The 27,290-nt window shown below is 38.7% G+C and overlaps 1 protein-coding gene and 1 non-coding gene across 3 annotated transcripts in view; one reads left to right on the plus strand and one right to left on the minus strand.

Moving 5' to 3' along the window:
* The window catches only part of LOC126185022 (protein Daple), a 199,706-nt gene extending 173,379 nt beyond the window's left edge, over positions 1-26,327 (minus strand). For both annotated transcript variants that reach the window (XM_049927747.1, XM_049927746.1), the window contains exons 1-3: positions 25,787-26,327; positions 16,065-16,153; positions 760-865 (exon numbers count right to left, since the gene is read on the minus strand). In XM_049927747.1, the coding sequence (XP_049783704.1) occupies positions 760-865; positions 16,065-16,153; positions 25,787-25,840 (249 nt within the window). In that variant the 5' untranslated portion in view covers positions 25,841-26,327. The remainder of the gene's footprint in view (positions 1-759; positions 866-16,064; positions 16,154-25,786) is intronic.
* On the plus strand, positions 7,311-7,385 carry Trnal-caa (transfer RNA leucine (anticodon CAA)). Its single transcript has one exon. It is a non-coding gene; the product is annotated as a tRNA-Leu (tRNA).
* Positions 26,328-27,290: the final 963 nt, after the last annotated feature.

Below are 27,290 nucleotides of genomic sequence, written 5' to 3' on the forward strand. Positions count from 1 at the left end.
CAGTCAACCAGCAGCTGACAACAAACTAACTACTCCACACAGTGGCACCAGGTCTGCAACATCAAATTTGGGGTACCCTTCCTCACATCAACCAGAACATTTTCAGCTCTAGGACAAAGGGAACTAGTAGCTCATCCAGAGGCTGATAGAGAAAATATATCATCAATCTGTGTAATTGTACAATGTCTGTCAAGGACACTGTCACAGTGTACAACATGAGCCAGCCACGCAAGCTGATAAAAGGCCAGAAGCCACTTCAGTGTTCACATATACCAGTGTCCTACAGTGATGTCAGGGTGTCTTTTATAACAAACTGTTCAATATCTTGGACAGTCTCTGTTTTGCTATTAGGACTGTTCCACTGTCACTGGACGCATGCTTCGATTTGCTCTGTGATAGGTTTTTTTCTCATCCTTGCCTACATTCAAAACAGACATTTCTCCTGCGTACTTCCTTACAGACCAATTAGCAACTTCATGCCACTTTCTATTTTTCAACTACCTGCTGCTCAGTTGTTAACTGAAAACTGGAATATTTCAGTTAAATAAAATTAACTATTGCTAATGAATAACTCTGAATAGCATCTAACTATTGTTTTCAATTTTGTATAACATTCACTTTTTTCATGCTTAAATGAAATATGATGTATTTAAAATAAAAGTTAAATTAATCTATATCTCAATTAAAAAAAAAAAAAAAAAAAGGGTAATACGATGGCGATACTACGCAGCATTTAATAGAGATTAAATATTTTGTTACCTCATAGAGTGTCTTGATGTTCCTAATGATAATATCCAAGTTTCTAATTCTCTGAACGGCACTGCCCACACTAGGTACAACACCATGATGTACAGGTTCAGGGTCACTGCAAAAATGCATAAATAAAAATTAATTACCAAAATCACAGTTTTTCATAAATTGAAGAAAATTAACAAAACCAAAATACTGATAAACATTTTATGCCGCATAGATAAAACTGAGTCAAAGTATGTAACAATTATGTTTTATAAATACAGTATGAGAAGACAATGACAGAAAATAAAATTACATTTTAACCTCTTGCATGTTTTTAACACTTTCGAGACAAAACCTGAATGTAACTCAGGCTGCTATAAGGTGTTCAAATGAGTACTGCTTGGGCCACAATTTTCTCAACATGCAAGCCACCTATTGCTCGAAAACTACACTCCTTTCATATGAGAACAATGTAAGAATATATAGCTACCTGTCCCTTGACAAGTGCTGCCTTCTACTGTCAATTTCTATCATCATTTCAAAAGAAACATTAGTCAACATAACAGCTGCTATCGTTTATGGCTGAGTCAATATGGGATCCCACTGACATAATTTCGTGTGTGTTCACATTAGGTTTCACAGTTTGCTGTAATTCTACTATAAATACATCAAGAAATTGCTCAATAACTCACCACATACTTTTCTTCTGGAAGGATAATTATACTTTCTATCAACATTATTTTATAATTTGTAATCTATCAAAGAACTAAAGTAAATATGAAAAATCAATCTTGAAGCTTGGTCCTTTTTTTTAATATGTGTTATTCTTGAAGATATATCAACTGCATGTGTGTCAGTAATGCTTTATTATTGGTATAAATTGTCAGTTTTCTGTGCCTGACATTCTTCTTAGTAGCTAGTCTTCTAAGTGTTAACACTATATTGATACATCCATTTGGTGTAGCACAAGTAATATCAATATGGAGTATAATTCCCCAACCTGCAATACAGTATAAACAACAGTGATTCTTTTTATGGTGATGCCTGTGAGCTCCATAGGAAGAGAATGCCATTCCTCTCACAAAGCTGTTGTCAGCACATAAAAGGTCTCCGAAGAAAGACTACAAGATGGAATGAGCCTCATGAGAGTATCTTCGATGCACTCGTTGGGACTTAAATCAACAGAGAAATCTTTTAAATCCATGTGCTGCACTGTATGCTGTTCAAGTTATTTGTTTACAACAGAATCCTGTGTAGTTGGGCACAATCATATTGTCCACCTCCTTAGCTGAGTGGTCAAGTACATCTGACCATGCAGTGGGCCTGTGTTTGATTCTGGCAGGATCAGAGATTTTCTCCACTCAAGCACAGAGAGTTGTGTTGTCATCACCATCATTTAATCATCATCAACATGGAAGTCACCCAATGTGGCGTCACCTGAAAAAACTTGCAACTCGGCAGCTGAACTACCCCAGGTGGGGTCTCCTGGCCACCAATGCCATACAATCATTTCATTTCTTTTTTCACTATCATACTGTAGGATGAAATCACCAAGGACGTCTTCTGGGTAGACATATGCAGTTGCAGTTCCACACAGAAAGACACAAAGTGTGTATGTCCCTAAGAGAAATACCATCATGCACATAGACACTGCCTCATTCAAAGGCACCAACTTCAGAACGGTTTGATGGATGGTGGTGTCAAGTACAAGTGTGCATGAATTTCATTCTAAAATTAATTACAGTGATGCAGTCAAAAAGATAGCCTGTATAAAGCGGAAAGGTGAATTCTAAAACTGTCTTGTACATTTGATGCTCTGCAGCTTGTAGAAATTGTTAATATGTCATAGTAATAATCTACTGTTTCACGTAAGCTGCTTGTTGGTAGTAGCTTGTTTTACCAGACTAGTTTCAGGCAGTATCTTATGCATGAGATAACAGCACCTTTCATCCTGTCTAGGAATAATAAGAATGTCTTGCACATTTCATTCTCTGCAGCTTGTAAAAATTGTAAATATCTCATATTAATAATTAACTGTTTGACATCAGCTGCTCATTGGCAGTAGTATATTTTATCAGGCCAAGATACCACCAATGATGGGCAAATGCCTGAAATATCTCTTCTACTGTAAGCTCCTTGCTATGACACATGACATACAGAACACAGCAAAAAAATGAGGACATACTTTGTTATTGTCTATGAATACAGTACACAGTACACATCTGTTTCTGTTGTTAGCATACGCCACATCCACAGTTCTTGACCAGTGCAGCACATACATTAGTTCTAATGGAACCAGTTTGTATTGTGGTAAGTTTGTGAAGTGCTTTTATACTGTAGTTTTATTTTGGCACTTCCCAGCGTAATGGAAGTATATTACTGTGCATGAGGTACTTGAAATCTATGGTGTACGTAAGCCCCATTAATGATGTACAAGCACTACAGGAATGTGTCATCAGTGTCTGGCAGGACATCTGTGACCAACCTGGAGATTTTTAGAGAGTGTGTGATTCTCTAACGCATTGGACAGGAGTATGCCTTACTATGAATGGAAGTCATATTGAGCGCCTCCTTTAGCGATGGCTCACAAGCGCAGATCATATTTAATAGCACGCATATTACATTAGAAGCTCTGCTGTTTCACAGCAACAGAATAACATGTTTTCATTTGCTTAATGCATTCTGTAGGTCATTCAACACAGAAAAGAGGCAACAGTAAAAGGGATGTGTTTCACAGTAGAGAAGATTAACAAGTGCTTGTGGCTCTTAAGGTATGGATTTTAGCACCCATGTTTATTGGGCATTTCTGTCTTGTTTTGGTCTATACTACCGCCTTTCAAAATATGCATTTTTTTTAACACCCTGCATATTGCAAGCAAATCTTCACATAAATTCTCCATACAGAACTTTCACAAAATGAAACAAGAGATTGAAAAAGCAAAAAGTATGTAATTTTTGGATAAAATCAATAGTTCAGGTAAGAAAACCAAAAACATGTGAAATGTTATAAAAAGTGAGACATGTTATGCTTCCTCCAAGGCTTCCTCTGGTGTCCTTAATCTTAGAAATAATGAAGTTAGTGACATGCAATATAGACTGCAAAAATCTTCAGACAACACTTCCAAAGTGTCACTGAGGAGATAGGCTGTAAGTCAGAACTATATGAAGCTCCAGAAATGTTTGGTGCAATTATGTTATCTCCTATGAACAAAGCAGAACACAAGAATACCACTGTTTCATTAAAAAAAAAATAAACATTCATGTGGCATTGACATCATCTCTAGTAAGCTACAGAAACACTGCTCTAGAGAAATGCGTAGAATACTGAGCTGTATCCTTAACTCAGCAAAGTACCTGGGCATATTTCCAAAGATTATTAAATATGCCACTGTAAAACCTATTCTAAAAAAGGGGGGATGCCTCAAATATGAAGTATTACAAACCATTTTCACTTCTTATGGTATTTTCAAAAAATATTTCAAAAACTGATGCATGTGAATATTGTCAAACACCTCAAACACTTACATTTGTGGGAAATACCTTAAGAGTCCCTACACAAAACATTTCATCAGGGGGTATATTCTGTGATTCAACAAGCCTTTGACTGTGTGGATCATCAACTACTACCACATGAAGCCCAGAAGTATAGCATCAGGAGCCAATCACGTAACCTGTTGAAATTATTTCTCACTGGAAGCTGTGGATTGCAAAATGGGAGTAGCTGTTGTTGGGGTGTTATTCATCATGGAGTCCCATAATGTTCTGTCCTGGATCGTTTATAGTTTCTGATTTATGCTTATGATCTGCCTGCAGCTGGAAATGGTGGCAAGTGCAAATGCATCATGTATTAAGACAGTCACAGTCACCAACAGCATTTTATCAAACATTTTAACTGGTTTACTGTTAACTCCCTTTCCGCTAACCCAAGCAAGAAAAATTTTATGCAGTTTTGAAAAAGCCATCATCAGGAGCAGGCTGCTGCTGCTGACTGAAATGAGTGCAGTGCGTGTTGCTACAATTGGGATCTGGGGACATATTAGACATGGCCTATACCTGAATAGGAGAGAGAAAGATAGGTTGGTTGAGCTTCTTGCAGTTAATACATGAGGGGCCACCATCACACATAGCAAAATACCTAAGGTTACTGATGTCAGAGGGGCACACTTTTTTTTTTTTTTTTTTTTTAGGTGGAATCATGATTCAGGCACCCTGTTTTGAAAGAAGTGAAGAATAAAAGCAGAGCCCCACAAAATGCTTCATAATGCACAAAAAAATAAGGTTACTTTATTTCATTGAAATAATAGAGGACTGAATAGTAAAAGTAGAAGAGTTTATTGTCTGTTTGGAAAATTCAGAGAGCTCTGAAAAGATACACATCTTATGCCTGTCTGAGCATCACAGGGTTAAATAAGTTACCTATAAAAGATTATACTATTACAGTTTACTCAAGCAGAAATAACACACGAAAAGGAGGAGTTGTTACATACATTAAGACAGAACACAAGTTCAAAAACATTGCGATCAGTACATAAAAGTGTGCACTTGCGAATAAATGCTGAAAAATAGTTCACTTTTAATTGTAACTGTATATAGATCCCCACTGGGAAATTTTGAACTTTTTATGAGGAATCTGGATTCCTTATGGTGCTATCTGTCAGACAGCAGCAAGCAGTTAATACTCTGTGGTGACTTCAACGTAGATTGTCTAAAGGATTCTGATACAGAAAATGATCTGGAAACCTTATTTGGATCCTACAATTTGGTCTCAGTAATTATCTTTACAATATGGGTGGATAAAGATAGTAGGACCCTAACTGATAATGTTTTCTTTGATGAAGTTCAAAGTAGGAAAATAACTGTTTACTCAGTAACAAATGCTCTCTCTGGTCATGATGCATAGTTAGTTATGAAAATAACATAATGCCTTACAGTATGGATACTTCTCAGTGGAAATCAGTTAGAATAACTAATGTTCCTGGACGAATGTTTTTAAGAATAGTTTACAGGAGACATTCTGGGATGTAATTTATCTACTCCATGATAAATTCATATCATTATTTGGAAACAGCTTTCCACACAAGCTAATCAGAAAGGACACTAAACAGCCAGGTAAAAAACCATCGATTACAAGAGATATTAAGGTATCTTGTGAAAGGAAACAGGAAATGTATCTTTTGGCAAGAACCTGCAGTAGTTGCACACTACAAAAAATTCTCACAATTACTAAGAAAGGTTATTAAAAAATCAAATTACATGCACATAATGTCAGAAATCAGTACTTCCAACAACAGACTTAAAGCAATATGAAATGTAGTGAAGCAAGAGACAAGACAACCAGCCACAGAACAACACAACAGCACTATTGAACTGAATGGAAGGGCTACAAATGATGAGTCACAGATAGCAAATGCATTTAACAATAATTTCTTAAATATAGTAAAAAGCTTAGGGACAAATAGTCCAAGAGTGAAATCACAGCATTATGTTGAAAATGTAAGTCCCATAAAATTCAATCATATGAATATATCACCAACTTCTTCTGAAATTAAGAAAATTATACATTCTCTCAAAAATAAAAGCTCATCCGGTTTCGATGGTGTTTCCAATACAAAAAAAAATGGTTCAAATGGCTCTGAGCACTATGGGACTTAACTTCTGAGGTCATCAGTCCCCTAGAACTTAGAACTACTTAAACCTAACTAACCTAAGGACATCCACATACATCCATGCCCGAGGCAGGATTCGAACCTGCAACCGTTGCGGTCGCGCGGTTCCAGACGGAAGTGCCTAGAACCGCTCGGCCACACTGGCCGGCTGTTTCCAATACAGTATGAAAATTTGTTCCCATGTGATAAGCCCAGTCTTATTTGAAGTATATAATGCGTCACTAACTCAAGGCATATTTTCAGAGGGGCTGAAATATGCCATTACCAAACCCCTCTTTAAGAAAGGTGATAAGAGAGAAGTCAATAATTACCGACCTGTTTCACTGCTGACATTGTTCTCCAAAATTTTTGAGATGGTGATGTATTCTACAATAGTATCCCACCTTAGCAATAATAGTATTCCTAGCAAATCACAATTTGGGTTTCAGAAGGGTTGCTCTACTGAGAATGCAGTTTACTTGTTCACTCATCAGATTTTACAAGCATTAAATAACAAAACAGCACCAGAATGAGATTTTCACTCTGCAGCGGAGTGTGCACTGATATGAAACTTCCTGGCAGATTAAAACTGTGTGCCCGACTGAGACTCAAACTCAGGACCTGTTGCCTTCCACAGGCAAGTGCTCTACCATTTGAGCTACCAAAGCACGACTCACTGCCGGTCCTCACAGCTTTACTTCTGCCAGTATCTCATCTCCTACCTTCCAAACTTTACAGAAGCTCTCCTGTGAACCTTGCAGAACTCATTCTGGAAACATCCCCCAGGCTGTGGCTAAGCCATGTCTCCACAGTATCCTTTTTTTCAGGAGTGCTAGTTCTGCAAGGTCCACAGGAGAGCTTCTGTAAAGTTTGTAAGGTAGGAGACGAGATAATAGCAGAAGTAAAGGTGTGAGGACCGGCCGTGAGTCATGCTTCGGTAGCTCAGTTGGTAGAGCACTTGCCCGCAAAAGGCAAAGGTCCCGAGTTCGAGTCTCGGTCGGGCACACAGTTTTAATCTGCCAGGAAGTTTCAAAACAGCACCAGTTCGTATTTTCTGTGACCTCACTATGGCACTGGACTGTGTGAATCACAGTACTCTCCTAGATAAAGTAACATTTTATGGGATTGATTGTATAGGCAACCAATGGATAATGCCATATCCAACCAAAAGAATGCAGAAAGTTGTACTTAGTAAGTCAAGCAATATAGTCCAGGGACATAATTCTGATGGGGAGAAATCACATATCGGGTTCCCAAGGTTCAATCTTAGGTCCACTACTGTTACTCATATAAGTAAACAATCTTCTGTCTTACTTTTTTTTCTTTTCTTTTTTTTTTTAACTATAGTTCAGTCTTGATCACACCATTTATGTTTCAATGACATAGGTAACCGGTTTCGGTTATTTTTACATAACCATCATCAGACTCTCCTCAGCTGCTACAAAGTCAACTGATCAGTTGACTTCGTAGCAGCTGAGGAGATCTCCGCCTACCATCCTAAGGGAGCCATGAGTCTGATGGTTATGTAAAAATAACTGAAACCGGTTACCTATGTCATTGAAACATAAATGGTGTGATCAAGACTGAACTATAGTCAAAATATAATAATCTATTGATCACTGTATTCCAAAAATGTTTACCAAAATTGTACAATCTTCTGTCTAATATAAAACAAGCACAATAAGTTCTTTTTGCAGATGACACTAGTATTGTTATCAATCCAAGGAAAAGAAATGGTAAACAAAGTTCTTAAAGGTATCATTGATTGGTTCTCTGCAAATAGTCCCACTGTCAATTTTAAAAAGATATAAGATATTCAGTTTTGCATGTCTAGAAGTACTACACCAATGATAAGTATAACATATGGTGACAAAATATTAAATACGGTGGAAACTTCGAAGTTCTTAGGGATCCATATCGAAGAAAATTTAAATTGGAAAAAATACATTTTAGAACTCCTAAAACAATATAGTTCACCCACATCTGTCCTCAGAATCACTGCAAATCTTGGGGAGAGACCAATGAGTAAGTTCATATATTTTGCATATTTCCATTCAATAATGTTATAAGGTATAATGTTCCGGGGTAACTCATCTTTAAGATAGAGAGACTTCATTGCGCAAAAATGGGTTGTGAGAATAATACACTCCTGGAAATTGAAATAAGAACACCGTGAATTCATTGTCCCAGGAAGGGGAAACTTTATTGACACATTCCTGGGGTCAGATACATCACATGATCACACTGACAGAACCACAGGCACATAGACACAGGCAACAGAGCATGCACAATGTCGGCACTAGTACAGTGTATATCCACCTTTCGCAGCAATGCAGGCTGCTATTCTCCCATGGAGACGATCGTAGAGATGCTGGATGTAGTCCTGTGGAATGGCTTGCCATGCCATTTCCACCTGGCGCCTCAGTTGGACCAGCGTTCGTGCTGGACGTGCAGACCGCGTGAGACGACGCTTCATCCAGTCCCAAACATGCTCAATAGGGGACAGATCCGGAGATCTTGCTGGCCAGGGTAGTTGCCTTACACCTTCTAGAGCACGTTGGGTGGCATGGCATACATGCGGACGTGCATTGTCCTGTTGGAACAGCAAGTTCCCTTGCCGGTCTAGGAATGGTAGAACGATGGGTTCGATGACGGTTTGGATGTACCGTGCACTATTCAGTGTCCCCTCGACGATCACCAGTGGTGTACGGCCAGTGTAGGAGATCGCTCCCCACACCATGATGCCGGGTGTTGGCCCTGTGTGCCTCGGTCGTATGCAGTCCTGATTGTGGCGCTCACCTGCACGGCGCCAAACACGCATACGACCATCATTGGCACCAAGGCAGAAGCGACTCTCATCGCTGAAGACGACACGTCTCCATTCGTCCCTCCATTCACGCCTGTCGCGACACCACTGGAGGCGGGCTGCACGATGTTGGGGCGTGAGCGGAAGACGGCCTAACGGTGTGCGGGATCGTAGCCCAGCTTCATGGAGACGGTTGCGAATGGTCCTCGCCGATACCCCAGGAGCAACAGTGTCCCTAATTTGCTGGGAAGTGGCGGTGCGGTCCCCTACGGCACTGCGTAGGATCCTACGGTCTTGGCGTGCATCCGTGCGTCGCTGCGGTCTGGTCCCAGGTCGACGGGCACGTGCACCTTCCGCCGACCACTGGCGACAACATCGATGTACTGTGGAGACCTCACGCCCCACGTGTTGAGCAATTCGGCGGTACGTCCACCCGGCCTCCCGCATGCCCACTATACGCCCTCGCTCAAAGTCCGTCAACTGCACATACGGTTCACGTCCACGCTGTCGTGGCATGCTACCAGTGTTAAAGACTGCGATGGAGCTCCGTATGCCACGGCAAACTGGCTGACACTGACGGCGGCGGTGCACAAATGCTGCGCAGCTAGCGCCATTCGACGGCCAACACCGCGGTTCCTGGTGTGTCCGCTGTGCCGTGCGTGTGATCATTGCTTGTACAGCCCTCTCGCAGTGTCCGGAGCAAGTATGGTGGGTCTGACACACCGGTGTCAATGTGTTCCTTTTTCCATTTCCAGGAGTGTATGTGGTGCTCACCCAAGATCATCTCGTAGACACCTGTTTAAGGAATTGGGCATTCTGACTACTGCTTCACAGTATATTTATTCCATCGTGAAGTTTGTGTAAATAATCCACTACAGTTCAAGAGAAACAATGAGGTGCACAATTACAATACCAGAAGGAAAAATGACATTCATTACTCCCCATTAAGGTTGTCTTTAGCATAAAAAGGGGTGCACAACACTGCAACAAAAATTTTTAATCATTTACCCAGTGATATAATAAGTCTTAAATATAGTGAAGCAAAATTTTACAACACACTGTGAAACTTTCTATTTGGCAACTCTGTAGAAGAATTTATATTGTTTTAATGTGTAAAAGGTGGTGGACAGAAATTACTAACTCATATCTGTATTTTTTTTTCTCCTTTTAATAAAAAAAAAAAATAGAAATGTTCAGAATGTAACCATATGTACAAAGTAATTTGCAATGTGAATGTATAACGACTTGTTTCACATTATTATGATCTATTGTGGAAAATGATCCATGGAACATGTTACTAACTAACTAACTAACTAACTAACTAACTAACTAGCCTGAAAAACCCACAAGGCATTTGGTAAAAGTGCACTTACAGCGTCAGCAGCTACTGTGTTGAAATAATGTTGGTTTAATTCATGTGTTGAAAGATGGGAAGTGAATGCAACAAACTGTGCATCAGTTGTCAGCAGCCATTAGCCAATCAGAATGCTTGTTCACAATTTGCTATGGTTCATACATAAAGTTCACTAGTATTTTTTCTATTAGGTTAGATTCAACCACAACATCAGAATTTTCACCACAATTGGAAATAAGACATACAAGGTAGGTTACTGCAATGATGAATGTATATCTTGGTCTATGCTACAATCAACCTATTATGGCAATCATACACTGAAGAGGCAAAGAAATTGATATACCCTGCCTAATATTGTGTAGGGCCCCCGCGAGCACGCAGAAGTGACGCAACACAACATGGCATGGCCTTGACTAATGTCTGAAGTACTGCTCCGGGGAACTGACACCATGAATCCTGCAGGGCTGTTCAAAAACCTGTAAGAGTACGAGGAGGTGCAGTACTCTTCTGAACAGCTTGTTACAAGGCATCCCAGATATGTTTCATGTCTGTGGAGTTTGGTGGGTAATGGAAGTGCTTAAACTCACAAGAGTGTTCCTGCACCCACTCTGTGATAATTCTGGGCATGTGGGATGTTGCATTGTCCTGATGGAAATGCCCAAGTCCGTCGGAATTCACAGTGGACATGAATGGATTCAAGTGATCAGACAGGATGCTTATGCACATGTCACCTGTCAGAGTCATATCTAACCACGTCAGGGGTCCCATATCACTCAAACTGCAAATGCCCCACACCATTACAGAAACTCCACCAGCTTGAGCAGTCCCCCTGCTGACATGCAGGATCCTTGGATTCATGTGTGTAATATTGAAACAGTAACAAATAATGTAGTTCATGAAATAAGTTCATGGCTTGTGGAAAATAATTTGATGCTAAATCACAGTAAGACTCAGTTTTTACAGTTTCTAACTCACAATTCAACAAGAACCGATATTTTGATCAGACAGAATGGGCATATTATAAGCGAGACGGAACAGTTCAAATTCCTAGGCGTTCGGATAGATAGTAAGCTGTTGTGGAAAGCCCATGTCCAGGATCTTGTTCAGAAACTAAATGCTGCTTTATTTACCATTAGAACAGTATCTGAAATAAGTGACACTTCTACACGAAAAGTAGTCTACTTCGCATATTTTCATACGCTTATGTCGTATGGTATTATTTTTTGGGGTAATTCTTCTGATTCAAAAAGGGTATTTCTGGCTCAAAAACGGGCTGTTCGAGCTATATGTGGTGTAAGTTCGAGAACCTCTTGTCGACCCCTATTCAAAAATCTGGGAATTCTGACATTGCCCTCACAGTATATATTTTCTTTAATGTCGTTTGTTGTTAGCAATATTAGCCTATTCCCAAGAGTTAGCAGCTTTCACTCAGTTAATACTAGGCAGAAATCAAATCTGCATGTAGAATGCACTTCCTTGACTCTTTTGCAGAAAGGAGTGCAGTATTCTGCTGCATCCATTTTCAATAAGCTACCACAAGAACTCAAAAATCTTAGCAGTAGCCCAAACTCTTTTAAGTCTAAACTGAAGAGTTTCCTCATGGCTCACTCCTTCTATTCTGTCGAGGAGCTCCTGGAAGAGCTAAAAAATTAAGCAAATTCCAGTGTTACATTGTTGATTGTCTTCATTTAAACTTACGACTTGTCACCTGAATATTTTTTTTTTTTTTATATTTCATTTTATCTGTTTCTAATATTGTGTTATAATTTCATGTATTGACTCGTTCCATGACCATGGAGACTTCTCCTTAATTTGGTCCCACGGAACAATAAATAAATAAAAAATAAATGAGGTTGTCTCCATACCCGTACACGTCCCTCCACTAGGTACAATTTGAAACGAGACTTGTCTGACCAGGCAACATGTTTCCAGTCCAATGTCAGTGTTGATGGGGCCAGGCGAGGCATAAAGCTTTGTGTTGTGCAGTCATCAAGGGTATACGAGTGGGCCTTCGGCTCCAAAAGCCCATTTCGATGATGTTTCATTGAATGATTTGCACATTGACATTTATTGAAAGCAAGATTTGATATTTTATCAAATTCCTGATATTCATGGTACACACGTGAAATGGTCATACGGAAACCCCCCACTCCATTGCTACCTTGGAGATGCTGTATCCCATCGTTCACGTGCCGACTATAACACCAAGGTCAAACCCACTTAAATCTTGATAACCTGCCATTGTAGCAGCAGCAACCAATCTAACAACTGCATCAGACACTTGTTGCCTTATATAGGTGTTGCCGACCGCAATGCCGCATTCTGCCTGTTTACATATCTCTGTATTTGAATATGCATGCCTATACCAGTTTCTTTGGCACATCAGTGTATTTTCATGTTGAGATTCATTGGCTTAGCCAACTAACAATGCTAGACCTCGGGCTACACTACAGGTCAGCCTGTCTGAACATCTAGGTTTCTTCCAATCACCAAAGAAATACGTAAATCAGTAACCAACTTTATGATTCATAACAGCCAGATCAGTAAAAGTTATTCTGGCACTCACCATACTGGAAACAATGTAATCAGTTTGTATCGTCTACTGAAAGAAACCATCAGTCAGTGATTCTCAATGGCTATTGTATACTATCATTCGAATGGTTACAGTCAACATCAATGAACTGCCAACATCAGCAAGCAACGCAAGAACTGGTAACACCAGTAAGCGCAATTTACCTGGACATTCAATAACCAGCAATTACAGTGTATTGATAACACAAAGTTCCTGTACCTTGAATTAAACTGCAACCTAAACTGGAAACATCACTTACTTCAAACTGTGAAGAAAGCTGCACTTGCATTAAGAGTACACTCTATTTCCGGAGGTCAAACGGTCGCAAAGAAAGCTTATTTTGCACTCTATTATGCCATACGGAATTATCTCTTGCGGTAACTCTTTTCTTGCTCAGTAAAGAGTGATTAAAATCATTAGCTGAGTTGGTCCAACAGTCTCTTGATGCAAACCACTTAGCCAGTTGGGAATACTTACCACTACTCACTGCTTCTCAACACATTTTTCTCGTAATTGTTTCAATACAAAGAACTCCTCTCTCTTCAAAAGCAACTCAGCAGTCCACATGCATGACACTAGATTTAAGACTGACATATTCCACTAATCAAAAAATTTGTCTGTAGTGCACTGATGTGCTAAGTATGTTCTGAGTATGACACCACTGAAGTGTGAAGATGTGTATTTTTAAGCATCAGTGTGATACTAAAGTAAAACCTATTTAAAAGTCTATTAAAAGTTGAATCCACCTGCTCCTTTCTCTAACCACGGCCTCCAAAATATAATGTGTAAAGAGTGCAAGTTGACATAGCACAACTAGCATTTATGGAACCCATGCTCACTGCTGTGAATAAGATTATTGTACTCCAGGTAAGTCATTATGTTCAAAGTCAACATTTGTTCAAGATGTTTGCAACAAATAGAGGTGAATGGTATAGGATGGTAGTTTTGCAAGTCAGTTGTTAAATTTGTTACATTGGATTAGGGAAGGATGGGGAAGGAAGTCAGCCGTGCCCTTTCAAAGGAACGATCCTGGCATTTGTCTGAAGTGATTTAGGGAAATCAAGGAAAACCTAAATCTGGATGGCCGAATGTGGGTTTGAACCGTCATCCTCCAGAATGAGAGTCCAGTGTGCTAACCATTCCGCCACATCACTCAGTCATTTTAGTGGTATGGCAACTGTATGCTAACAACTTTTGTGGATTTTTTTGAGGGAATATGTGTGGCAGAATTAACATTTGTCTGTTTCAGTTCTTGTATCAACATCTGTCTGGTCCACAATTTCTGTGCCAGTGACAAACTGCACATTTGTTCAAAACTGATAAAAGTTTTTGGAAGAGGTCTTACAATATGGTTTTGTTACAGCGCCTACTGAAGGCTTTGTCCATTGTCATACTGTGTGTTTTACATTTACTCCCACCTATTTGAAGTCTATTTCATTTCACAAAGTTGTCAGTGGATATCACATCATCTGAATCAAAGAATGCTCAGTGTCTGGAATTTATCATCTGGTTTACCTGTGGCCCACCAAAATCAATATCCACCACTGTAACTGATGATAAAACAGATGTACAATTATGAGACAGATATACAGCCACAGTCAGACTCACGTACTGTCCACAGTGATGTTTGTCCAATATTCTACAAAACAAAAAAACTGCAGAAAGTAAGAAGCGTGGAAAAATTAATGGTTTACACTTTCTTTGCTGAAAGTAGATACATTGACACAGCTTCATCTGGAGAAGGTAGAGCAATAACAAAAAAGTCCAAGACAGGAGTGCAAAGACAGGCTTGCACAATATGTAATTTTTTCTCTTTTTTAATCTGTTCAGAAATTTCACTATTCACAAATGTTGTGATCAGGAATTATTAATAATTACTGAAAATATGTGCAATTAGTTATTGTTACTTCACTTTCCTACTTATTAATGACAAGTAATGAACATTATTCAGTTAATAAACAACTCAGAAGACATGAGTGCAGTGGCACACTGAATGATTTACAACCACTAAACTAAATTACGATCTTTACCTCCAACAGCAATGGCCACTAATTGTAGACATACAATGAATCAGGGTGTACGTTATGAATAGAACCACAACAGACACTGATACTTTGCATCTACTGAAGATACCAGTAGGCTGATAAGTTTCATGTAGTGAATGGAAGGATTTTTGTAGTAGCCTACGAGAGGTGAAGAAAAAGGTACTGTATTGTTAGCATAAAAATTGAAAACTTTTGTTGTTTGTGTTATTAAGACTTTGTTTATTACTCTTCAGCAGTTTGTAAAATACACAGAGCATCATGTGGATGTAGGTTAATTGAGACATTAAAGATTAGTATAAATTTTCACCACCGCAGTAAGTGAGTGACAGTTCTACAACACACTGGTGAGTGTCTTTTTTTTTTTCTCCACATGTATTTACATTACCAAATTGTGGTTAGATTAAGACACGAGTAATTATCAAAGTCACTGATAAAGAATGAGCCTGCAGACTATTCTTTCACGGACTGAACCCAGCCATCATTATATCCCTGGGCAATCCCATCACACCTTATGGAGAGCGCTGCCAACAATGCTCCACAAAGCATATAAGTAAGTTTTATTATTAATTACCCCCAATGATGCCCTTTTCACAAAGAAATTTACACATTTTTAGCAGTTCTGGCTGCTGACAAAAAGGTGAACTGCAAAGAATCTTTTGTGGTTTCCTAACATACTTTGGAATCATATCAATAAAATTATTTGAATTACTAGCAATTTACATGTCTGAAAATGGGTGCAATACAATAAGGTAAAAAAATTATAATAAAGAAACATAATGAAGAAAATAACAATAAAAAGCAGGTGTGGAATTAGTGCCGTTTCAAGAACTAACAAGACACTGCAGTGTTGGTCAATGAAAAATTCTCCAAAGTTCATCCTCTATATATCAAAATGAGACATACTTACATTTGTAGAAGTACTTCATATAGCACAACACCATCAACCAGTTCTTCATAATTGGGAACTCGTCCTTCATTTTCAAGACATGAGTAAAACTGTAAACAAAATAAGTTGATTACCTAACAAAATAGCTAATGATTTGCTGATTTATTATCTATCCAAAAATATGTCTCTCCTTTATCTCTAAACACAAGAAATATGTACATTTTGATACTAATCATCTTATTCAATGAAAAACACAGTACAAGTTCTGTAGTGGACCCTCTTGGATTTTTCATACTTCATATAACATCCATCAAAATACTCATTGGAGACTACTTAATTATCTACGATCGGTTTCCTGAATTTATCTTGCAGTTTTAGTTTTGATTATGAAAAGTGCATAAAATATGGCACTACCATAAACAGGCTGTTAGCAAAACCTTTATTTTGCAACAGTTGCTGTGAGCTGTCAAGCTGCAGTACTTACGAGTACAGTTACCAACATGCCACATGTGACACTGTAACTTATTTATGTGGATTCATTCGCAACGTAATTATGAAATATGTCCGGTTTTGTATGTGCAGAGTAAAAAAATTCGATAATGTGACACCATGCGTATTCCTGAAAATGACTTAGCCTAAGGTCAAATTTGAATAAAGAACATTTACATCCAGTTTACTGTAATGTATTCACCTATTCTGACAATCTCCTGACACATGATCAGGGTTGTTGTTGTTGTAGTGGTCTTCAGTCCTGAGACTGGTTTGATGCAGCTCTCCATGCTACTCTATCCTGTGCAAGCTTCTTCATCTCCCAGCACCTACTGAAGCCTACATCCTTCTGAATCTGCTTAGTGTATTCATCTCTTGGTCTCCCTCTACGATTTTTACCCTCCACACTGCCCTCCAATACTAAATTGGTGATGCCTCGATGTCTCAGAACACGTCCTACCAACCGATCCCTTCTTCTAGTCAAGTTGTGCCACAAGCTCCCAATTCTATTCAATACCTCCTCAATAGTTATGTGATCTACCCATCTAATCTTCAGCATTCTTCTGTAGCACTACATTTCGAAAGCTTCTATCCTCTTCTTGTCTAAACTATTTATCGTCCACGTTTCACTTCCATACATGGCTACACTCCATACATATACTTTCAGAAACGACTTCCTGACATTTAAATCTATACTCAATGTTAACAAATTTTTCTTCTTCAGAAACACTTTCCTTGCCATTACCAGTCTACATTTTATATCCTCTCTACTTCGACCATCATAAGTTATTTTGCTCCCCAAATAGCAAAACTCCTTTACTACTTTAAGTGTCTCATTTCCTAATCTAATTCCCTTAGCATCACCCAACTTAATTCGACTACATTCCATTAACCTTGTTTTGCTTTTGTTGATGTTCATCTTACATCCTCCTTTCAAGACACTGTCCATTCCGTTCAACTGCTCTTTCAAGTCCTTTGCTGTCTCTGACAGAATTACAATGTCATTGGCGAACCTCAAAGTTTTTTATTTCTTCTCCATGGATTTTAATACCTACTTCAAATTTTTCTTTTGTTTCCTTTACTGCTTGCTCAATATATAGATTGAATAACATCGGGGATAGGCTACAACCCTGTCTCACTCCCTTCCCCACCACTGCTTCCCTTTCATGTCCCTCGACTCTTATAACTACCATCTGGTTTCTGTACAAATTGTAAATAGCCTTTCGCTCCCTGTATTTTACCCCTGCCACCTTCAGAATTTGAAAGAGAGTATTCCAATCAACATTGTCAAAAGCTTTCTCTAAGTCTACAAATGCTAGAGACGTAGGTTTGCCTTTCCTTAATCTTTCTTCTAAGATAAGTTGTAGGGTCAGTATTGCCTCATGTGTTCCAACATTTCTATGGAATCCAAACTGATCTTCCCCAAGGTCGTCTTCTATCAGTTTTTCCATTCGTCTGTAAAGAATTCACGTTAGTATTTTGCAGCTGTGACTTATTAAACTGATAGTTCAGTAATTTTCACATTTGTCAACACCTGCTTTCTTTGGGATTGGAATTATTATATTCTTCTTGAAGTCTGAGGGTATTTCGCCTGTCTCATACATCTTGCTCACTAGATGGTAGAGTTTTGTCAGGACTGGCTCTCCCAAGGCTGTCAGTAGTTCTAATGGAATGTTGTCTACTCCGGGGGCCTTGTTTCGACTCAGGTCTTTCAGTGCTCTGTCAAACTCTTCACACAGTATCATATCTCCCATTTCATCTACATCTACATCCTCTTCCATTTCCATAATATTGTCCTCAAGTACATCGCCCTTGTATAGACCCTCTACATACTCCTTCCACCTTTCTGCTTTCCCTTCTTTGCTTAGAACTGGGTTTCCATCAAAGCTCTTGATATTCATGCAAGTGGTTCTCCTTTCTCCAAAGGTCTCTTTAATTTTCCTATAGGCATTATCTATCTTACCCCTAGTGAGATAAGCCTCTACATCCTTACATTTGTCCTCTAGCCATCCTTGCTTAGCCATTTTGCACTTCCTGTTCATCTCATTTTTGAGACGTTTGTATTTCTTTTTGCCTGCTTCATTTACTGCATTTTTATATTTTCTCCTTTCATCAATTAAATTCAGTATTTATTCTGTTACCCAAGGGTTTCTACTAGCCCTCGTCTTTTTACCTATTTGATCCTCTGCTGCCTTCACTATTTCATCCCTCAAAGCTACCCATTCTTCTTCTACTGTATTTCCTTCCCCCATTCCTGTCAATTGTTCCCTTATGCTCTCCCTGAAACTCTGTAAACCTCTGGTTCTTTCAGTTTATCCAGGTCCCATCTCCTCAAATTCCCATTATGTTATATTTTCTGACCTATGTTATATTTTCTGACGAGAATCGTCTCATTTTTGGGTCTATGGAACAAAAACTGAATCTAATCTAAGTATCTAGAGGATGTGGATCCTCACAAAGAAAATTAATGGCCTTTATTTTGCATTCACATTCAATGGCTTCCCCAATTCATTACCAAATCACCACCTTGCAACCTAGCTAGTCTATCACCATAATCAAATTTTCAAGCACACTCTAGCCAAAAATTCTTCAGTCTGAGTCAGACATGAATGTTATTCAACAGGCATGGATTATTATATCACAAATTACTCAGTTACACAAAGAAACATGCTGGGTTATAGAGGTATGTTCGACACCAGTTGTTGGCTTTGACCAGTGACATAGGAAATGTGTGACAAATGCCATAAACAATATGGGTACTGTAATGCGATGTTATTGGCAATCTTTTGAAACAGAGTAAACTATAGATCAGTCTGTGAGCACGGCCAGGTTTTTTAGTATCTCATTTGTTGGATTCCCCACACAACTGAACAGTCACCTTCCAACCTACCCTAGACCTCACGGAAAGCTACAGATCACTCTTTGGCTTCACCAACTCCCAATCAAACTATTACCATCCAACCTAACCTATACCTCAAGCTACACAACAGATTAACCTGTCACCACAATCAGTCTTTTTCAGCAGCTAACAGCAACACTGTGAATATATTCACGTTAAAGTTACACGACAGTAGCCATTAACATCACTTTGCAGCACTGGCCAAAGCTGACTTCTCCTGTCAAACATTCCTCTTGACCCCATGTTGTATGCTACAGCATGTCACCCAGTTACCAAAAAGCTTTGGTAATATTTTAACACAGGTTCTGTGTTTGATTACAGCAAAAAGGAGAACATATAATTCTGTGGAGTGACACCAAGAGTTACTACCAGGGAAAAAAACAGATTTTGTAAACTGTTTTTGGGTCATTCCATGTCAATTCAACCAATTTGAGAAAATGTTCCAGCTGATAGTCTCAGATTTGGCTGAAATTTAGCACACCAATGCTACCAAGTGTGAAACACTCATGTACAAAATTTTAAGTTCCCCTGCCAATTAGTTCCAGAATTATGGCTTGTGAAAGAAGGTGGCGTGACCCAGAAATTGCAACCCGCATCTGGCAATCTATCTTCAGACCCAACTTCAGGTCTTAATAACTTTGGAACTATTCCGCACAGTCCAGTGAAATTTTTACAACCTAGTAACATCCACTTAGAGAACACACTCTATGAATCAAAACACAAAAACATATTTCTGAGGGAAAATAAAAATTTCCAAAATGTGATTTTAAAAAATGGAATACGTTAAATATAATTCACTCAAAAAGGGTATAAATTTTTTTGTGGTAAGCTTAATGTGGCCTAAACACACACAGAACTCATCTTGCCCATATCAGTCACACAAACAGAGTTACATGCACACGAAAACACAAAAATTTGAAAAATTACCTGAAAAACATGGATTTTCTAAGTGTGGTAGCACAAAAGGGACAAGTGATAGCCAAGCCAAATTTCAAACACTGCATAAGTAGACCATAATATAATATGTGGCAAAATTTCAACTTGTTATTGCAAGGCATTTGTGTACAATAAAAGTTGACAGAGATGTATTTTGTTACGTTTCTTTTAACACAATTTAGCAAGTAATAGTGATGATGCAGACAGCTTATTTCAGATAAAGCTGCAGCAATTGTTGGGGACCATTAGACAACAGAAAGTTAAACAATGGTAGTTTTCAGGGACAGAATGAGTCATTGTTAGGCAGGAACAACAAAGGAAACAAGCAACAAGCACAGGTTACTCATGTTTTTAAGATTCTAGTTCAGACTGGTCATTACTATTGTGGAAAGTCAGTATGGAGGCAGAAGAGTGTACTAGTGGTGCTTCTGTTCAAACAAGTTGCAGTATTGGTAGAGCACAAGCATCTGAATGTCATAAAACAACATATGGAACAAAATGTGGCATTCACTTGGTACTGTATGATCTGGATGAATCAGACCAAGATTTGTTGCTATGGAGATCCGGGATACACCCTGTGGGCACAAGAAGTACAGTTCCAGGAAACTTTAGTGTTTTTTATCATCATATGAAAGTGTTTCTGGATAAGAATTCTTTCCTACAAAGAAGTTGTTTTGATCCATTTCGGATTCATAAGAAGACAGTTAAGTGTAGCCTCAGAGAAATTTATATAAAACCAGTATTGTAAGTGAATCAGTGCATGGGACTTAACATGAAACCAGGACAAAAGTTACGTTCCAGGTGTGTTACACTGCTAAAAAATGAAGAAAATTCTGATGATTTACATGACAGTGACGAAGAGTATCAGCCACCTACAACCACAGCGGATGAGTAATTAAATACTTCAGTGACTGCTCTTGGTTTGTCTCCCATGAAGACACACAAAGTTGGGAAAAGAGACAGGCCCAGCTATGGTAGAAGAAAACTACAAGAAGCTCAAATGGAATTAAAACACAAAATAGCTGACACACTAATGGTGGAAGATGAAGGACTATCTGCTCCAAAGGAACAAAAATCATGCCAGAAATGCTCCGATTTGGACAAAATTGTGCATGATTTGAAAGAAAAATGTGCCATATCCACGCGCCAGAAAAAAGTAGTTATTCTTACCCTTGCACCTTCCAGCTGGTCTATTGACTACACGCAAAGGAATTCAATGTTTCTACATATATGGTAAAGCAAGCTAGGAAAATAAAAGCAACCAAAGGAGTGCTTCCACAACTTCAGCAGGCTCAGGGTAAGAAATTGAGTTCAGAAATGAAGGTGCTAGTGTTGGAGTTTTATGAAAATAATGACTACAGCCAAATAATGCCTGCAGAAAACAAAAACAACAACTATCTATGTAACAGTGAAAATGGGGAATGTATGTGTACAGATGTGAAAAAGATTGTTGCTATGCAACATATTAGAACTATATGTAGAATTCAAGGAAAAGTATCCCAATACCAAAGTAGGTTTATCATCTTTTTTCAATCTTCGGCCAAAATGGGTTGTGCCTGTAAGTGCAAGGGGCACACACAATGTTTGTGTATGTGAGACCATCAAAATGCTAAGTTGATGTTTGTTGCTATAACGGATTCTGGTCTGGATTACAAAGGTGCAATGAAGCTGCTAGTGTGTGACATCACTTCCTACCAGTGCATGATACAGAGGTGTGAAAAGTGTCCCGGTAAGGCAAATCTTGCAGAACACATGAATAACAAACTGCATGGTGAACTCCTTATGGATGACGAACTTGTTTCTTATAAACAATGGACACACATGGATCACACAAGTCTTGAAACAAAGCAAAGTACAGTGGAAGATTTTGTTGAAATGTGTTGTCAAAAAACAGACAAACTGGCCACACACAGCTTCACAGCAACAGCACAATTGGCTTATCTCTAGTTTTGTAAGGATAATTTGAAACAACATGAAATAACAGTAATACTAGACTTTTCTCAAAATTACGCATTTATAGTTCAAGATGCCATCAAAGGATATCATTGGGACAACTCTCCAGCCATTTGCGACTTACTATAGGGGTGAATCAGGTGATGTGTCTGTCATGAATCAGTGCATTTTTAGTGACTGTTTAATTCATGATGCCATTGCAGTTCATGTCCACATTCGCACTGTCACGGCATATGTGAAAAACGAGCTGCCTCACATACATTTTGCGAAATACTTCAGTGATGGGGCAGCTATTCAGTACAAAAACTGTAAAAATCTCAAAAATTTATGCATGTGTTACCATGATTTTCAGATTCATGCAGAATGGAATTTTTTTCGCAACAAGTCATGGCAAAAATGTATGTGATGGTGTTGGCGCTACCATTAAGCGCATGGCATCACAAACAAGTCTGCAGCACCCTACAGAAGGTCACACTCTAACACCTCTTCAATTATTTACCTGAGTACAGAAAAATATCTCTGGCATACAATCATTCTATGTTTCGAAAGATGAGGTGAAATCAGTTGAAGAGTTGCTAAAAAACAGACTAGAACACGTTAAAAACTGTTGCAGGCACAAGGAGCCATCATCACTTCTCTCCAGTGGACTCTGACAATGTGCAGATGAGCAGACTGTCCGGTTATATGTATAGGTTCATGCACAACATGTGTCTTCACAGTGTGTCTGACTCAGGATTCAGAAGCAAAAGCAGCAACATACAACCATGTTGCAATGTTATTGCTGTTTATGATGACAAATGGTACTTAGGATGTGTTGCAGAGTGCTGTGAAGCAGAAGGTGATGTATTTGTGAACTTCATGGCACCAGCAGGATTTTTCATTGGCCACGTTTGGCAGACAGGTGTTGGATTCCTTTTGAACATATTCTTATGACAGTTCCAGTTACTACCACAGTGTCAGGAATACAGTACAATTTGCCACTCAATGTACAGAGTACAGTAGCTAAAGTGTGGGAGAACTTCTGTTCGAAGCACAATCGACTGGTTTTTAGCAGTTAATGTGCAGTAAACATTAATGATAGGCTGTGTTAATCTGTCTATATATTGTTGTTTAATGATTAAACAGTTGTGGGAGAGGATAAGAAGAGGCAGAACAGTTTACGATATGTTTTTACAAAATTGTGTTGTGGAACAATGGCCACATCACCAAATACATCTGTCAACTTCCATTGTACACAGATGTCTTGTAATAACATGCTGAAATTTTGAGATATATATCATTATGGTCTACTTATGCAGTGTGTAAAATTTGTCTTGGATACCACTTGTCCCTTTTGTGCAACCACACTTCGAAAAAACATGTTTTTCAGGTCATTTTTCAAATTTTTGTATTTTTGTGTGCATGTAACTCAGTTTTTGTGACTGATATGGGCAAGATGAGTTCTGTGTGTGTTTAGGCCACATTAAGCTTACCACAAAAAAAATTATACCCTTTTTGAGTGAATTATATTTGGCATAGAGGGCACCTACATTATGTACCTTTTAACGTATTCCATTTTTTTAATCACATTTTGGAAATTTTTATTTTACCTCAGAAATATGTTTTTGTGTTTTGATTCATGGAGTGTGTTCTCTAAATGGATGTTACTGGGTTGTAAAAATTTCACTGGACATTGTGGAATAGTTCCAAAGTTATTAAGACCTGAAGTTGGGTATGAAGATGAATTGCCAGATGCGGGTTGCAATTTCTGGGTCATGCCACCTTCTTTCACAAGTCATAATTCTGGAACTAATTCGCAGGGGAAACTAATACTTTGTACATGAGTGATCCACACACGGTAGAATTAGTGTACTGAATTTCAGTCAAACCTGAGACTATGAGCTGGAGCCTCTGGTTGAACTGACATGGAATGACCCTTTTGCAAGGTACAGTGGTATTGCAGTTTGCCACATCTGCAGCAGTGCAGACTTGAGTGTTATTCTTAGTCTCACATACTCAGTTCTGTGAATTTGACTTGCACTTTGATACACCACCTCAGAGTCTGCCCCAACTCTTCAACACAAAATGACATCTGTCATCTTATGCTAGCTGTATCTACATGCTGAAGCTGATTCCCAAAACTGCAAACTATTTGAGAAAAACAGCTCACAAAATTTTGTCAATGCTCCAAGCACTGCTCTCTGCAGATATCTTTTTCTCAATGGACAATGCAGCTCCTCTGTAAAGAATCAGGAGAAGTTGGGCAAACAGCAGTTACTAAATTGCAAACTTCTCCTGGTGCCTAGGCTCCCTCGTTGGTAGAAGTCTGAAGACTTTGGGCGGCAGGGAATTTGTGCCTGGCCACTACCAAGATCACAGATTTAATAATATCAATTTTGAGTACAGCTTTTTGTAACCATTGTGGTATGTGGTGAATGTCAAGCGGAGCTGTCAGGTTTCAAAATATGTCATGAAGCAAATCGAGGCCCATCACATGAGATACCTACAATGCCTTGGAGAAACTTCATTAGAAAACAGTCAAGGAAACTAATCAACAGTAACATCTAACGCTGCTTTTTCAGAACTGATACAAAATATGTAACAGTAAGTATCATTATTGAAAATTAACATCTCCCAAAACATTTAAGCATTTGTTACTTCTGTGTATCATTCAGCATTTGTACAGATATGGAACGCACAGTGTATGTGTAGTACCAGTATAGAATGAGGTGCCCGGAGCTTGTTCCCCCTACAGCACTCAATGTGTTGATTGTGACCTTTTTTCTGTATTCCTTGCACCATCTCTCCCTTCCCCATGCCATCTGTAAATAATCAGTAAAAGTTGGGCAAACAGAAGACCTATGCATTATACCACTTAAATCCACCATCTTTTCTTCCATTTCATTCACTGCAGCTTTCTTGTTGTCAAAATATGTTCCAGACATAGGCTGAATTCAAAGTTAATTTGTAAGATTCTGAGGAAGCTTATCCAAACAACATTCATTTTCTTATAGAATATGAAGATTTCCACACGGCTGTTCCATAGCCTCTACCTGGAAAACATGCCACAGATAATTACTCAATTCTGCAGTGGTGTGGTGAATGTGTATATGCACGCCCTTCTTATGAATACCAACAAAACATCAGTATAATAAGAAATGTTTTTAATTTACATAAATAAGAGGCACAGCCACTCCTGCAATTGCTACAGCACTTGCCCCCACACATCACAACGTGCTTCCACATTTAATATAAAGCACATGTAAATATAATCATCCAAGTACTCTGTGATGATTAAAGTTGCAAATGACAAGATGGAGAGTTTCACGTACACAGCCAAATTCCTGTCAGAAAAGTTCCTAGCATAAGCTTTGTGAGTTTACCTTATTTACTGCCACTAACACATGTAAAGAAAAGATGAAATGGGCCAATAAACAAGTAACAATGATAAGACATATTAACTATACTATAAGAAGCATAAACTAACCCACTTCACTAGCGGTGCCGACATGAATTCCTCCAGCTCTACTGATGTAGCCATCGCGGGGAATTTTACTCATGTACTGTTTCTCCTACACGTGAGAACTATGAAGAATCAGTCTTGATAGCAGTAGCCTTGATAACATTATGTTACAAGACTCAGCACGTTGCAAATTTACGTATTCTCACAAAACAAAAGAAATTGCATTAGATCTTCTCGGGCTTAACGCCCGTAAGCATTTCCAGTCTCAATTCAATAAAACACTACTGGGTTACTCGTATCACATGTTCATCGGTAAGAAAATTACATTGTTCTCAATTTCTACATTGTATTACAATGGTCCAACTTGACAGCTTTATTACTGTAGCACCCTCATTGTTAGTTCTTTCGTAAAGCGGTCTAGACAGTTGTTCCTACTGCTTCAAAACACACATACACTACACCTACTACTGCCATAACACAAATGTATTTCCTATCCATATGAACAACTGACAACTGCAAACATCAACAACAACAGTTTCCGCAGTTGACAACAAACCAGTCACTTTTCCGGTATTATCGATATGTAGCAATCGATGATTATATCGGACGCTTCTTAATAATAATAATAATAAGTACAGATTCTACATCCACATAAGAATAAACGACACATTTTGTAGAGCTGGACGTATGCTTTACCATTTAGCAAATACAGATTACATGAAAGATTAAAAAAAATAATATGTCGTAGTTTGGTTGCCTGAAATACGTAACTCCCGCAACAAAGCAAGAACAACGTGCATAATTATAAAAAGAAAGACTGGGAAATGAATGGATTGCGTGGGTAATATATAAATATTATGACAGCTCGGTATAAAATAATTGTATTCTTAAGACCTTCAACAATCAGTGTTTGACATGAAAGAGAAAACAGGGTGCAAAGGTTTCGTGATAGAGGCTATGGACACTTCATAGAAACCTCGATCCATCAAAATCACTCATCTGAGTAGTGCTGATTCCACAGTTCCTAAATTCAAACTGACAAAGAAATCATAAACAAAACAGCCAGAGGGTTACATTTAATAACTAAATGACATCACTCAAACACACCTATGAGATTCCATGTGCACTGTAGCAGGATGTCATATAATCAAGTAAGATCGAGTTTGACCAGAAATATTCAGGGATAGGAACAAGCGAGGGAGGTAACACAGTTGTTAGTACTTTAAACACATTTTCAGGAGTCCGACTGTTCAAATCCCCGGCCAGCCACCCAGGTTTAAGTTCTCCACTATTTCCCTAAGTTGCTCCAGGACATAAGCTGGGATGGATCATTTGTGAAGGGTGCAGGCAATTTCCTTCTTCATTCTTCCCTACTCCGAGGATCTTGCTCTGTCTCTGAGTGATTTCATTGTCGATGGGTCGTTAAATTTTCCTTCATTGCTCCTGGTCTCGTGATGGTTTTGGAAGTTTCCGCATTAGTGGGTGAATTGCATTTTCTTAGTATTATATGAATGCATCTCAGTCCAGT

The sequence above is a fragment of the Schistocerca cancellata genome, chromosome 4 (genome assembly GCF_023864275.1).
Source record: "Schistocerca cancellata isolate TAMUIC-IGC-003103 chromosome 4, iqSchCanc2.1, whole genome shotgun sequence".
Taxonomy (NCBI): domain Eukaryota; kingdom Metazoa; phylum Arthropoda; class Insecta; order Orthoptera; family Acrididae; genus Schistocerca; species Schistocerca cancellata.